The sequence below is a fragment of the Phlebotomus papatasi genome, chromosome 3 (assembly GCF_024763615.1).
Source record: "Phlebotomus papatasi isolate M1 chromosome 3, Ppap_2.1, whole genome shotgun sequence".
Taxonomy (NCBI): domain Eukaryota; kingdom Metazoa; phylum Arthropoda; class Insecta; order Diptera; family Psychodidae; genus Phlebotomus; species Phlebotomus papatasi.
In genome coordinates, this window is record NC_077224.1 from 16693608 (window position 1) to 16708521 (window position 14914).

The window sequence follows — 14914 nt, forward strand, 5'->3', positions numbered from 1 at the left end:
TACTCATCGATTACTCATTAACCGATTTAATTGGTTGCTATTTACAATTTTGAGATATTTGGGAACTGGGCTAAACCTCTAGTCTAGAGATGGCTCTAGATCGGAGGTTTAGCCTATCAGTGCCTAGTAATATCAAATTTCTAAATAAGAAGCAATTGCAATAATTTTGAAAATTTAATTGAACAATTGCGTTTAATATACCAACTTCATGTGATTTTTCTTTTCAAAATTTCATTTTAATAAGTTAAAACAGTTAAGGTAAAGTGATATAATTTGGAATTAGTGTTACAAGTTGGACAATTCGCCGGTACAAGTTGGACATGGCTTTTTTCTTGATAAATACAGTACAAAATTTGTTTTTAAGTACAAGAAACCAAATTATAAAACTAAAGCATTAAAGATATACAAAAAAAATGAAGTAATAAATTTATCAAGACAAAAAGCCTTGTCCAAATTGTACCATTGTCCAACTTGTACCACTATCCAATTTGTACCACTTTACCCTAATCCATATAGATAAAGAGAAAAGTTTTCTGATGGGCTGATTATCTAGTCAAATTTGTGAAGAAAATCTAGCTTGATAAGACAATTCTTAAGGATCAAAGCATAGAGTTCAGAAAGAGGTATGTAATATTTAGAAATTTACTCAACTCGAAATTACGGTCAGATTTAGGAAAGATTTTGGAAAAGACAATTATGCTTCTCTACTTAGAAGTGTGGATGGTGTTCCGGATAAAAATGGTTTGCTGTATTCGATAATTGGTATTGGTCATTGCGAAAATTCTAGTTCTAACCAGGGTGTCTTCAGGCTGAATATACAGTAACCAGTAAACAGTTCTGTTAGGTTTCGCTGTAAATTTTACCCTTGGCACCTTCGCTTACTCCACTACCTACACAATAATTCATAGTTGGTTTATTCTTTCCCGAGGTTGCACTTGAAGCAAAGATAATTGATAATTGTGATAATTGTCTCAGCAAAGTTTTTGCAAAATTTCATGACGATATCTCACACCGTTTAGGATAAAAACTGATTCAAACACTAAGTTTCATATTATTTTTATACAAAATGTATGATACGATCGATTTTAAGAGAAAATAGAGGTTAAATTTTGAGGTTAGGGACACTCACCTAGATAATATCCATCTCGGAGAGGGTGAGTCGTGATGCAGACATCACGACGCCACTGTCTGTCGATCCGGATTGAAGCGATTGGACTGATGAGTGATCATCCGTGTCCGATTGATTGCTTGTGTATCCGATCACGTCCACTTCATCTGAAAAGAAGCAAAATAAAATAAAAAGTTATTAAATCGTGATTTTCAGATAATTTCTTGTTATATTTCTGCAGCGTCTATTAATTCTAAGTAGTCGTTTGGAGAGGAATAATTGCTGTAGTTTTCTTCATAGTATTTCTTTCCTTACAAGCTTCATTTCCTTAAGAGTGGGTGTTGATAAAAGGGGGCTGAGTTGAAATAATAAAAGCAATATTGTCGATAAATCCAATAAAATTGACACAAGGGAAGAGAATTGAGAGAGAAATTAAACAGTAAGCTCCATTTTCCTCGAAAAAAAAAAAAACAATTATAAAATGAATGCAATGGACAAAAGGTTTACAAGTTATTTTTTCTCTCGAATAGCAATATATCAAAAAATTCCCTGATGACGTCACTATAAATCCCCAAACGAAGGAAAACTTCACATCCTTTTTCGTTTTCTCAACATTATTTGTTTGTTCATACACCCACACACTCATACAAATTGGTGAACGTGAAAAAAATAAAAGTCCAAAGAGAGAGAAAAAAAATACATCAAAGTGCGAAAATGGATACGAAAGAAAGTTTTCTTCCTGGGGACAATCATGAGAAGCTCACTTTTGAAGAAAACTTCTGCTATACTTCTTATTCATTTCCCTCTGCGTCCGAAGTACAAAAAAATAGCATGCCGACCAGCCAAGAAGAGCTTTCTAACACATACATCCTGCCACGCCTCCACGCCCCGGAGGGATACCCCAAAAGCTCGACAAGATGCCAAGGAGAAGCCTCTCATGAGATGGAAAAAAAGAGAGGGCATCAACAGATAAATATTCTCATTGCAATCATCTGAGAATACCTGAGAACATGCTCCTCCGTTATATGCTTCAAAAATAAAACTCAATTATAAAAGTTGTACGTTTTCTTGTTTCACAAACTCTTTTCCCATCCATCCACAGACTTGCTGGGATGTTCTTGCCAGTTGTTCTCCCTGAGACTATAAAATAATTTTCTTATATGAGTGACGAGGGTTTGATTTATATCGCGAAAATTGGGAGACATATATTTCCTCTTTGAGCAAAAAGCACAAACTTGTAGACATTTCTCAGAAAAACAGAATTTTCCTCTAGAAGAAATCAATAGGGGAAAGTACTCTCCTTTCGAACGTTCATGCCTTCGAATAATGTGAATTTCTTTTACCTCTCCTAAGAGATTTCCATATGATTGTCACATAATTATCAATAAAATTGATAATAGCCTAGCTAATATTTAATAGAAATGTTTAAGTCTTTTAGGAAAACTTAAAGAATATTCACATTATTCGAAGGCTTGAACGTTCGAAGAGAGAGTACTTTGCCCTACGCAGGGTGCACTGAAAAAAAAGAGGATGTGATTAACATTTTTTCCTCATAAATTTAACACTTTTTAGGTGTAAAAATATATCAACATTTTTTAATGTTAATTTTACACCCTATTAAGGGTGTAAAATTAACATGAAAAAGGGTACCTTTAACCCCTAATACACCTAAAAGCATAATATTTACACCGATTTCGGATCAATACGGCAGGGTAAAATTAACATTTCCGGAATGTTATTTTAACTTTTTCGGATTTCTCTCAGTGTGGAAGTACCCGTAATTACTTCCTTGAAATTTTTAACTATTGCAAGCCCTTACAATACATTACGGTAAAAATTTAAATGGGTTGACTTATATAGACAGATCAATGGTAATTGCTCGAGGAAGCTTTTGCAAATCCCAAGAAACCATCTCAATTTTCAGAAAACTCTGGGAACCAAAAAGTTATTTACGAAATAGAATAGGTAGACAGATCAAGACTGACTTAGGAGCTTGTTACAGTGATAGATTTTTAGTTCGTCTACCGTTTCCATATCTCATAACCATAACCTCCAGAGCAAAACGGTATGAAAGCTCCTTCGCGGCTTTTAAGGATATTCAAGACTAGTAAAATTTTGAAAAAACCTCGGAAAATGATCGAAAAGTTAAAGAGAAATTTCATGAAATCAGGATCATTACAAGAAAGTGTCACGAAACCTAATAGATCTCAAAAGATTTCCTTAAACCCGAGAAAGCTATAGACAGTTCCACGAAACCCGAACACCTTCAGAAGATTTTGCAAAATCTGAGAGAGCTTCAAGAACTTTAAGAAACCAGAACACTTTCAGAAGATTTCCTGAAAACCGAGAAAGCTTTAGACCGTTTCAGGAAATCAGAATACTTTCAGAAGATTTTCTAAAACTCGAAAAAGAGTCAGAAGGTTCCAAAAAACCCTGACATCTTCAGAAGATTTCCTGAAATCCGAAAAAGCTTCAATAAGTTTCAAGAAACCCGAATATTTTCAGAGAATTTCCTAAAACTTGAGAAAGCTCCAGAAGGTTTTAAGAAACCTCAACATCTTCAGCATATTTCCTAAATCCCGAGAAAGCTTCAAGAGCTTTCAAGAAACCCGAAGTCTTTAAAAGATATCCTGAAATCAGAGAAAGCTTCAGAAGATTTCATAAAACCCAGGAAAGCATCAATAAGTTTTAAGGAACCCAAACACTTTCAGAAGACTTGCTCAAACCCGAGAAAGTTTCAGAAGGTTACAAGAAACTTGAATACTTTCAGAAGATTTCCTGAAATCCGAGAAAGCTTGAATTAGTTTCAAGAAACTTAAACCTCATCAGAGGATTTTGTAAAACTAAAGCTGCTAAAGCTAAAGCTTCAGGAAGTTTATGAAACGAAGAATTCCTAGAAATCTTCAGTTTCCTGAAAATAATGAAAGCTTCACAAAGTTGTATAAAACATTAAAACTTTTAGCGTACATATTGGCTTCTGTAAAAAGACAAAATAGCAAATCTTCAGAAGAATTCGTAAAGCCAAAAAAAGCTTCAGGATGATTCTTGAAGCCAAAGAAATCTTGAAGGTTTTGCGAAATCAGAGAAATTTTAGGTTAGTTCCGTGAAAGAAAGCTCCGAGGATGTTTACAACTGATTACAAAATTATAACACTTTCATAGGCTTTTGAAAAGCCATAGAAAGCTTTAAAAGGTTTTACAAACCCGGATATAGCCTTTAAAGGGCTTAGACAGGAAAAGCTTTAGAAAGATTCGCTAAATCACTGAAAGCTCCAAAAGTTTTCGCAAAGTCGGAAAAAAGCTTCTAAAGATCTCATAAAACCCGGAAAAGCTTCAAACGATTTTAAGTAACTTAAAAATTTTCATGATTCTTGTAGAACAAAGAAAGCTTTAAAAAATCTCACTAAATTCAAAAACTCAACAGAAGGTTACAAAGCGGAAAAGCGTGTCCGTATTCACGCAATCCGGAAAAGCTTTCAAAGATTCTCAACACTTGAGAAGTTTTAGAAAGTTTCAATTAATCCGAAACCCTTTGAAGATTTCAAGATATCCGTAATATCTAATTCAAAAAGAGAAAAGCTTTTTAAAACGGAGAACAAAAATCCATGTTCAGTAATATGTAGAATGATTTGCCCTTTTAATTTGAAAGGTTTTTGTACCAAATTCTTAGAGTTTCAAATGGTTTGTGAAATAAAATTTCACTTTGATTTCCAAAGTATTTAGTATTTTCATCACATAGAGGTTAAAATGTTCATGAGGTAAACTCAGAAATTAAAGTCAATTAAAAGTTTGGCATATGACTAATTAAAACTTGTGCGATACAAAATTGAAGCTTATAGTTTACGTACGTGATTGAATTTATTTATTTAAAATGTACGTACATCAAGTAATATGTACAAAATAATTATTAAATATTTTAATTAATAACATTTTTTAATATGTTTTCTATGAACTTGACCAATTATAATATTATATATTAATGACTAGTCCAATGAATTAAATTTCTCAAAAAGAATTATGGGCCACATTTCTTTAAAAAAAACAGAGAAAAAATTGACTCATCGAAAGCTCGAGTGGTCCGACGGTAGTAATCTTTCGCCTAAATAGTTCACATTAGAGTAACACACTCAAAAATATAATCTGTCAAATTGATTATTCTTTAAATGATATTTAGTGAGCGTTATAAAAACATTTATTCTAGTCGTGAAACTGACCGACTGGTTCACATTTAGATTTGAATAAGGTTTTCTGTTTACAATTATTAAACAACTGTTAAGACGATGACCTTTAAAAATGATTTTTCAAGGTCAAAGATCTACAAGCCTCTAATGAGCGTATTCTTCATCAAATCAAAGAAAGTTCGGATTCATTTTAAAAGTATTTGAATTCTAGTTAAGTCTGAATAGGATATGAATTGATATTTTTGTATGATAGAAAATTCTCTCCTATTATTCCTAATAGGCAAACAATGTGAAACTACTTTTCAATCCATAATACAAGTTCAATATTTGATTTTATAAATTCAGTTTTAATAGAAGGCTTAGTATTACCGTTCAAAAGAGCTTCTATAAAGAGCTCAAAGTCAACCATTACTTCCAAAAACCTCCAAAGAGTATTTAATCATAAGATTAAATATATACAATATTGCCAAGAATCCATACCTAAATTTCTTGTTCCAATATAAATCAATTGAAGTCTATAATTGAATTCCATCTTCCGCAACTGCGTATGCTCTTGCCGTGCCAAGAAAAAAGTCGCGACGCAAAAGACCAGAAAAAAGCTCACCAAGTTTGAACTTTAAGTGACAGCATCCAAAAGGGTCGGGAGGGTAGTTGGGTAAAAATATAAGTGGTTGGGTGATAAGGGAGAACACAAAAAAAAATGGAGATTGTTTAATGGAAAAAGTTTTTCACTGTGAAAACTGAGAGAGAGTAATGAAAATTATATCTTAGCGAGTGACGAGGTCGTAAAAAAAAGGCGGAACATATAAAAATTTACAAAATAACTCAAATACGGAATCCTTTCTCCACTCCCCACTTTCCAACCCATCCCATCCATTTGGTTGGCTTCAAGAGCGTCCTCTGCAATTTACGTTATTAAAAGATGAATGGGGAATATATCCACTTTGCCGTTTTTATTTCTATTTTGTTTTAAAGGCAAATCATTTGAGATTTTTTTTTTACTTTTGGTTAGGGTGCTAGGTTATATAAAGTGAGGGTAGTAGGAGTGGAGGGAGTTCAAGTCAGTTGAAGTTCACTGGGAAGTTAGTATGTATAAAATTATATACAGGATCGTAAAAATATTCATGTCAACTTGTGTACATTTGAGGAAAATTGGACGAAAGAATGGGACATGGAGGGCAAAAGCTTGGAAAATGGGTGCAAAGGAGACATAAAATTTGCTATGATTTGATGGGTTCTGCAAAAAGGGAGATGGCCAAATAATTTATTGTATAGACAACTTTATTTCACACAGAAAAAATCTGGTTGGATTTTACTCAGTACTACTACTAATACTAGTAAATAATGTAAAATTAACTAATAAATGAAGTTATAAATATCTTAAGGAAATAAATATTATTTTAATAAATATTGCTATAAATTATTATCTCAATTGAGACTAGGGTAAATGACCCATTTAATTCCATGCCGCGTTTGATGTCGTCCTTAATAAATTTATATATTTTTATAAGGGAAGAGCACCAGCGATCGGCAATGTTCCTCGGATCGTCAGGTTACTATCAGATTCTCGCACCAATTCAAATGAATTTTTAAAAATTATTATTAGCTACTTTTTACCATTTAACTCTCATAAGAATGCAGTGCATTAGTTTAGATTTAATTTTTAAAACCAATTTTCCGTAATACACCTGATTAAATTTGTGATGATCCGAAGTACAGAGTACATCGTTGCAATTACATCCATTTCTTACTAATTTATTCTTAAAATTTAAAATTCAAATGCACAGATATAGTTAAATGAATCACTAGTAGGGGAAACTGGGGTACCACCAAACACTTTTGAAAGATGCGATTTTGACTGAATTTCCTAAGAAAACTGTGAATTTTAGAAAAATGTTGCTTACCCCATGTTATACTCTTGGGTATAGGCTGCATATTAATGTATACAAGGATGATGTGAAGCACTTCAATTTTCCGTAAAAAGGAAAATTGTGTTACCATGCATTTTTCGATTTTTTCCAACCACCCGGGGTACCAATAAACACTTTCTGGGGCACCAAAAAACATCTCATTTTCTCACCCATTGAAGTTATTTTGGGCATTCACCCCAATTCCTAATTATAAAGAATGTATTGAAAATGTAAATAATTCTCAAAAAAGCACTGCAAAATTTAGAATTAGTGACCAAAATAGCAAAAAACTAAAGCACAGCACACCGAACATATTTGTCAATAGATTTTTCATCATTTTGACATCATTCGACTTCTGACTGGAAAGCAGCGCCACTAAAATCGTGGCAAACACTATACCTAAAGTTCAAATTTTACGCGCTCTTCTTATTATTTGTAATAAAATCGAGAAATCATTCGTCAATCCTTGATTAAAATCACTTAAGAATCATTAAGAATCATTTAATGCAAAATTGGGTTCTTGAAACTATATTTCTCTTGAGTCTTGAATGAAAATCCTATGAATGGATATAAATTTCTGAAATCGAACAAAGAGGGAGATGAAGAGTAAGAAAGATAAGAGGAAAAACTTTGCCATTCAAGCTACGCTCGCGACATCTGTAATTGTGAGAAATTTGCCTGTTTGTTGGTGCCCCAAACTCTGTTTTGTGATGGATTTTATATTCTTTTAAAAAAATGTGAACATTAATTTCTTTAGTAAATACATAAATATTATCCCAAAACATGTGGGAAAGTACTGGTGTAGTGAAATTTGATGTAACTTATTTCAGTTTTATTTTCCAGGTAGATATATAAATGACTAAAATTATCAAAATCTCACAATTTTGCGAAAAAAGATTCTTATTTCTGAACTACTTGAATTATGTGGATCATTCTTTCTCTGGACAAGCATCCCTATAGTATCTATGATTTCATGTAAGTCTCATTCTCTGAAGTCTTATACCTATTGAAAAAATCGCAGTGTTTGGTGGTACCCCTGTTTGGTGGTGCCCCAGTTTCCCCTATACCGATTAGCAGACACGAAAATACCAAATAGTATTTTGAGGCTTATATTTTCAACTAAAGATCGAGCATGTCTCTTAACATTCCGATCCGGAGTACTCTTCCCTTATATCTTTTTTTTAAAGAACTTAGTGCAAATTACAAAAAAAACCTTTTTAATTAACAAAACAATTGTATCTATTACTATCACAATTAGAGATAGACATTTTCTTATAAATTGAAGAAAACAATTAAATAACAAAACATATTTGTTAATTAAACAAATTTCCAAGAAAAAATAAATATTTGAACCTTCAAAATTTTTGTCAATTTTGTTAATTTTACTAAGCAAAAACCGAGATGTTGTTACCAGAATTTCCGAGTACGAATTCTTTAAATTGATACACGAAAGGCTGTTACAAATAAGTTTATATATTCAGCAAGTAGGAGGAAGCGGGGTACCTTTCAAATTGGGAATCTTGAATTATTTTAGGGAAATAATTTTTTTTGTTCAGTAATTCAGCAAATTTAGTAAGTGAAATATTTTATTATTATATTAATTATTTTTATTATTTACAACTCTAATCCTGTGAGTACTTTGTATAATACTGGAAGTCTCTTTTTGCAGTGTATAAAAGCATAAAGAAAAATTAAGGAATAGCCAAAAAAGTTCTGTTTTATGGCCTCAATTCATAATTTTAGCGCCAGGAAGTACATGCGGGAGCGGTTTCTACTATATCGTAGAAAAAAAAAGCTCAAAAGCGAGACGAAAAGCGTATGGAGTGTGTTAACAGAAATAATCCGTCACTCGTAAAAGTTCTCCTTTGTGTGTGCCCTTATTAAAAAGTGGCACACAAAGTTGGACGGCATGAAAGAGGAATCTTGAAAATTTGTAAAATTCTCATATCCGGTAGATTGGGTGAAATATTCAGGGAATCACGAGAAAAGCAGATAGAAAAAAGCAACACACGAAAAGTTAGGGTATTGAACGGATATTGCAAAGATATATTCGAGTGTTTGGAAAAAAAGGAAAAGCGTAGAGGTCATGCAAAATAACATCCCCAAACCCTCTCTCGAGACCACCACCCTCACGGGAGTTGAAAAAAAACCATCTAGTTCCACAAAACGGTCAGAGACATTTGAGTGAAAAGTCTCCCTGACGAGTAACTCGATATGGTTATTTGTTCGTCCTAATGGATAGTAAAAGACAGGAACTTGAATGTTTTGTCTCATTCCCCTATTCCATTTTTAAATGTGGATATTTTTGGGTCCAAGCACTTCTTTAGTTTTTCCCCATTCACCCTCAGTATTTGCCGATTTTTTTTTCTAGTCACATTTTCTCACAAACATTCTGTGATATTTTATTGTCTCTCTTAGGTAAACCACAAACACTGAGATAAAACAGTCGACGGACGGTTGGCAAATGCAGACAAAATAGTATTTAGATTTTATTTTGAGCTTATGAAATTTATACCATTGTGAAAGTACTTTTAGTAATAACGAAAATGCAGGAGACTATCGACATTTCATTTTTCCATACGTTTTTGCATAGAGGCACTGAAGACTATTGGCAAGTTTTTTCCTAAAGAGAATTGACTTATCAGTCTGATATATTTCGAAATCTCGCATAAAAACCTATCTAAAAATACATATTTCATAATGTTCGCCGAAATAATACAAGAACTAGGAGCAAATTTGTTTAAATCGCGGTGCAATATCTGCAACATTTTTACAAGAAAAACTGAAAAATAACTTCACTTTTTATTAGGCTTGATGGTCCCCTGGAAAATGTTAATATTGGAACAAGGGGTGTTTAGTACAAGCATGTACTAAATTATTATATGAACTATTGGTAGATTTTAGAATATTTTAATAAAGATCTAATGATCATATTTATTTTAAAGCTTTTCATCATTTTAGACTGTATAAAATCAAGAATTTTAAACAGTTTTTTTAAAAAGAAGTTTATCTGGCTGGATTTTAGTACAAGACATAGGAATGAATATAAATATTAGTCAAGCCATTTCAGTAATGAATTATAATTCCAGATATAAAGTATATTAACCAAATGAAGTACCTGATGTAAGTCAATGTAACTTCTGAAAGGATTTCTTTTAAAATAATTTAACACTTCATACTGCTCAAACCTAATAACATAATACTACAGTGTTTCACGTATTTCATACGTCTAAACAAGTTAAGGAAGCGGTTTATCATACGACTTTTGTAATTAAAATCATTAAAAAACATAATTTTCTAAGTTCTCTGCTTATAGCATGTAAACATTGTATAATTTTATTTAATAAATTAGTTTAGAAATTCATGTACTAAACTTTTAGTACTACTATAAGATAAGATATAAAATAAAGATATATAATAAAGTGCAACCTCGCTCTCTGATTGGTTAAAGCTTTTAATAAAAGTTTTAATGATTCCAATCTTTAGACAATCAGATAGCACGATGGTACTGAAATAATGGTGCTTAATACATCTAAATAATTCTCTAAGAATTATCCATTTGTATTTAGGATTTTTTTAAAAAAGATTTTATACCGATTACATAAATACTCCAATTGGTTAAAGCTTTGAGAGTTTTCACGGCTATCAAGCTCAAGAAAAAAAGAGCATTGTATATAATTAAATGTAGATATCTTGACCATTAAATTATTATTTAAAACCGTACTTTTTAGTACCTTACTTAACTCTTCACGGACGAGAAAGTAAAAAACCAGATTTAGAAAAAAATCTTGTTTTTCTTTTTTAGAGGAAAACAGAACTTCAGATGGCAGTAGGATTTTTGTTGGTCATCAATGACCCAATCCCCTTTAATGCTATTGATGTAAATGTTAACAGTTGAGTTTGTAAATTTAAAAACTTAAATTTTAAATTTGAGTCAAATGGTTACATAGGAGTAAGGCCAGAATCACATTGACAATAAAATGCTCGCCGTAGCTTCACCGTATTTAATTAATTTACGCATTTTCTCTTCAATTTTTTCGGAAATTCTCGATTACCGTATTACCTTATCTCATACTCGGTGGTACTAGGTGAAAATAATATAAGAAAATTGAGAAATAAAACGAAAATTCGATAAACTCTGAACAAAAAAACTGTAAGAGAAATTAATCGTACAGTTTTTTTTGCTCACCGTTTATCGTATTTTCATTTTATATATTTTTTTAATTTTCTTGTATTATTTTCACCTAGTGCCACGGATTATGAGATAAGGTAATACGATAATCGAGAATTTGCATAAAAATTGCAATGAAAATGCGTAAATTAACGAAATACTGTGAGCATTTTGCTGTCAATGTGATTCTGCTCTAATGGTGCGCTTCCAATGAGAAATGAACACATTTTTTTTTAGTACTTTGCTGTTCTCAAGTGCTTCTGCATTATTGACTTTTCTTTGCCTCAGTTCTTGTCTCCACTGTTTCCCCAGTCCTCGCCGTGATCCAAAAGCACCAAACAGTCGTGATAGGTATCAACACAAAAAAAGTCGATAACGCTAAAACACTTGATAACAGTCATGTACTAAAAAATATTCAGTTCACTTTTCATTTTTCTTTGAAATAGTACCATAATGGTCTTACCATAATCCTTCTCTTAAGCATTGCTTTTAGTACATGTTTGTCCTCATGTGCTTCTGCGTAATTCACTTTCCTTTTTGGTTCCTGTCACGAGTGTTTGGCAGTTTGGAAACACGACAAGGACTGATGAAAACAATAATACAGAAGCACATGAGAACAGTCATGTACTAAAAAAAATGTTCAGTATAGAAAGACTTCTCCTTTTCATTTTTCTCTGGAATAACACTATAATAGTGTTACCGTAATCTCTCCTTTGAGCATTGCCTTTAGTACATTTCTGTTCTCATGTGCAACTGCGTAATCTACTTTCCATTTTGGTTCCCGTCACAACTGTTTGGTAGTTTGGGAACACGACGAAGACTGATAAAAACGGTCTTTACAGCAACCAACACATAAAAAAATCGATAATACAGAAGCACATGAGAACAGTCATGTACTAAAAAAAAATTTTCAGTAGAAAAACTTCTCCTTTTCATTTTTCATTGGAATAGCACCATACTAATTAAAAATTAAGCACTATAATTTTGGTACATGTAGAATAATAATCCTAAAATAAATGAGAAGTCATGACGTTAGCATAATTTTGAAAGATTAAACAGCAATTAAGAATTTTTAAATTACCTTTAAAATTTTAAACAGTTTTCTAATAGTGTTTTTCTTTTAGTCTCTTATGCAGTATTTTGCAATTTAAGAAATCATTGAATATTAATTATGGAAATTATGGTTAACAGTGTAGTATTTGCTGGCAAAAGCAGTTTTTTGTGGTGGTTAAAGGCACAGGAAAAAAATGGTCAAAGGGAAATAGATTGCAAGGAGTGGCAATGGAAAGGGGTGTAAAAAACCCTGGGGGAAGGAAAAACGAACGGGGATTGAATATCAAATTTTATCCGATCAAGTTTATCGAGTTAAAAGCTTCGGATTATATTTTCTGCTTTTCCTAAACACGTAACACACAGAAAAAAAAATCCTTTTTGCTCTCTCTCTCTCTCTCTCTCTAGGTGCATCACCTAAAATTTAGGCTTTTTATGCAGCAATATTTTCATAGATATTAGTCCCACGTTCGTGTATTGCAATCATCCGACAAAAATTTTCTAACGATAGAAAAAGAAAATTCTATTTTTCACGAATGGTTGGATTTTATTTTGTTTGCATTTTTTGTGTTGGTTTATATAAAAAGTACAGTCAAAGAATGTGCAAAGAGCATGGTTTTTAGTTTGAACACTCTTCTATAAAAATGTAATTTACATCAAATCTTTATAGATGTTGTATGTATTTTTTTTTGCATTATATATTCATAGTACTTTCCCCATTTTATTTTCTCTGCTTTTACAAAATGAAAATGGCATGACAAAAAATCTCAATATTGCAAAAGGGACTAATGAAAATGTAATTGCGAAAATATTTTACACAAGTAAATATAGACACTTGGGATTATTCCCTAGACAAATAGCATGGAGATTGTGATTTTTTTCAGTTAAATATTTACGTTAAAAGCTCTCTCTCACACAAATAGCAAAAACTTTTGCTATGTTTCTTGTTGATAGTCCATTAGAATTTATAATAGTGCACGCACAATTTTTTGTGTAAAACATTTTGTAAAACAAAAGCAATTGTGTGTCATTAGATGGTGCATGTGGAGTCAAATAAAGTCAAATTTAAGCGAACTTCCAGAAATTCAGAAAAGCTTCAGAAAAAATATTTTTTACATTTTGCATATGAAAGATATGTAAAAAATATGTAAAAATGTAAAAAAAAATACGTATAATGTAAAAAAGGAAAATTAAGCATTTTTAAATCCTTTAAACAATTCCTGTAGGCAATATCAATATTGATATTGCTTTCGAGGAATATCAATAAAACATTCTAGGGAAAGCCATGAACAAAATTTAGCACAACTCAAGCTTAGAATGATTTCACTTGTATGTAATACACTCATAGCTTCAACACGAAAATGTTAAAATTGCAAATAAAGAGCGCACAGTTGCAGCTCAAAACGGTTAAAATTGAATATAAAATCCTCACAGCTTTCGAACGCAACGTTTAGCAATTTAGATAGTTTTTACTCGGATTCTATTCAGATTTTATTAAAAATCGATATAATATCATAATTTATGTGTGAATTTTTGTTTAATACGTTAGTCTAATTTTAGTAATAAAACGCGATGGTTTTTTAGAATATTATCACAGAAACATTCATTACCACAGAATCACTGTTAGCAAGGAGACACTGATTCTCTTCATGAACATTGTTTTCTTGAATGTGATGTCTTGGACAAGGTATATAGCAAAATCCTCCAAAAAAATTATCGTTATGAAGAGAGTAGGAAATAAATCTTAATTTCAATGATTTTTACAATATTGTTGATTAGCAGAAACCACAGAAAAATTGGAAAATTCCCTGAGCACGTACATATAGAAGTTCAAAAATTATTAATCGTTTAGATGGTTACTATTATATTGGTTCAATCGGTTCAACCGGGTGGTAGAAAATTTGAATTGGGATTGCCAGTCAATTTCATAATGCATTTTAGACGACAAGCTTTACAGCAAAAAGCCGCTAAATATTTTACTGATTTGATTACAGAGAAATCTTTGATTGAGTAAAAAAAAATTTGAACTTGTTATTTGATGAGTGTCAATCAATTTTACATTTTTACATTTTAACTTTACATGTTAAAAATGTTGCACATGTTAAAGGCTTTTTTTTTTACTATGTAAAAAAATATGTAAAATGTAAAAAATTCGCCCAACCCTGTCTCCATCTCTTCGGGCAACTGCAGTAGGGAAAGCGCGCTACCTTCGGACAATTTATGCTTTGCACAAATTATTTTTTTCAACGTATTATAAATGAATTTGATCCATTATAATATTATATTTTAATAGCTAATCCAATGCCTCAAATTTTCAGAAAAGAGTTACGTGTGAAATCCATGAGCAACAGAGAAAACATTGAATTGTTCGAAGCTTGAGTCGTTCGAAGGTATCGCGCTCTCCCCTAAACTTTCTACAAAAGCTTTAAGTAAAATGATATTGCAAAGAATCTTAGCTAAAATGGGGCTGTTTTCGGAAGGGAAACTCCGTCAGG

General features: G+C 31.8%; 1 protein-coding gene across 1 annotated transcript in view; it reads right to left on the reverse strand.

Moving 5' to 3' along the window:
* LOC129807892 (max dimerization protein 1-like) overlaps positions 1-14914 on the reverse strand; it is a 410647-nt gene that overhangs the window by 16070 nt on the left and 379663 nt on the right. Inside the window, exon 6 of the mRNA XM_055857491.1 lies at positions 1130-1275. Coding sequence (XP_055713466.1) covers positions 1130-1275 — 146 coding nt within the window. The remainder of the gene's footprint in view (positions 1-1129; positions 1276-14914) is intronic.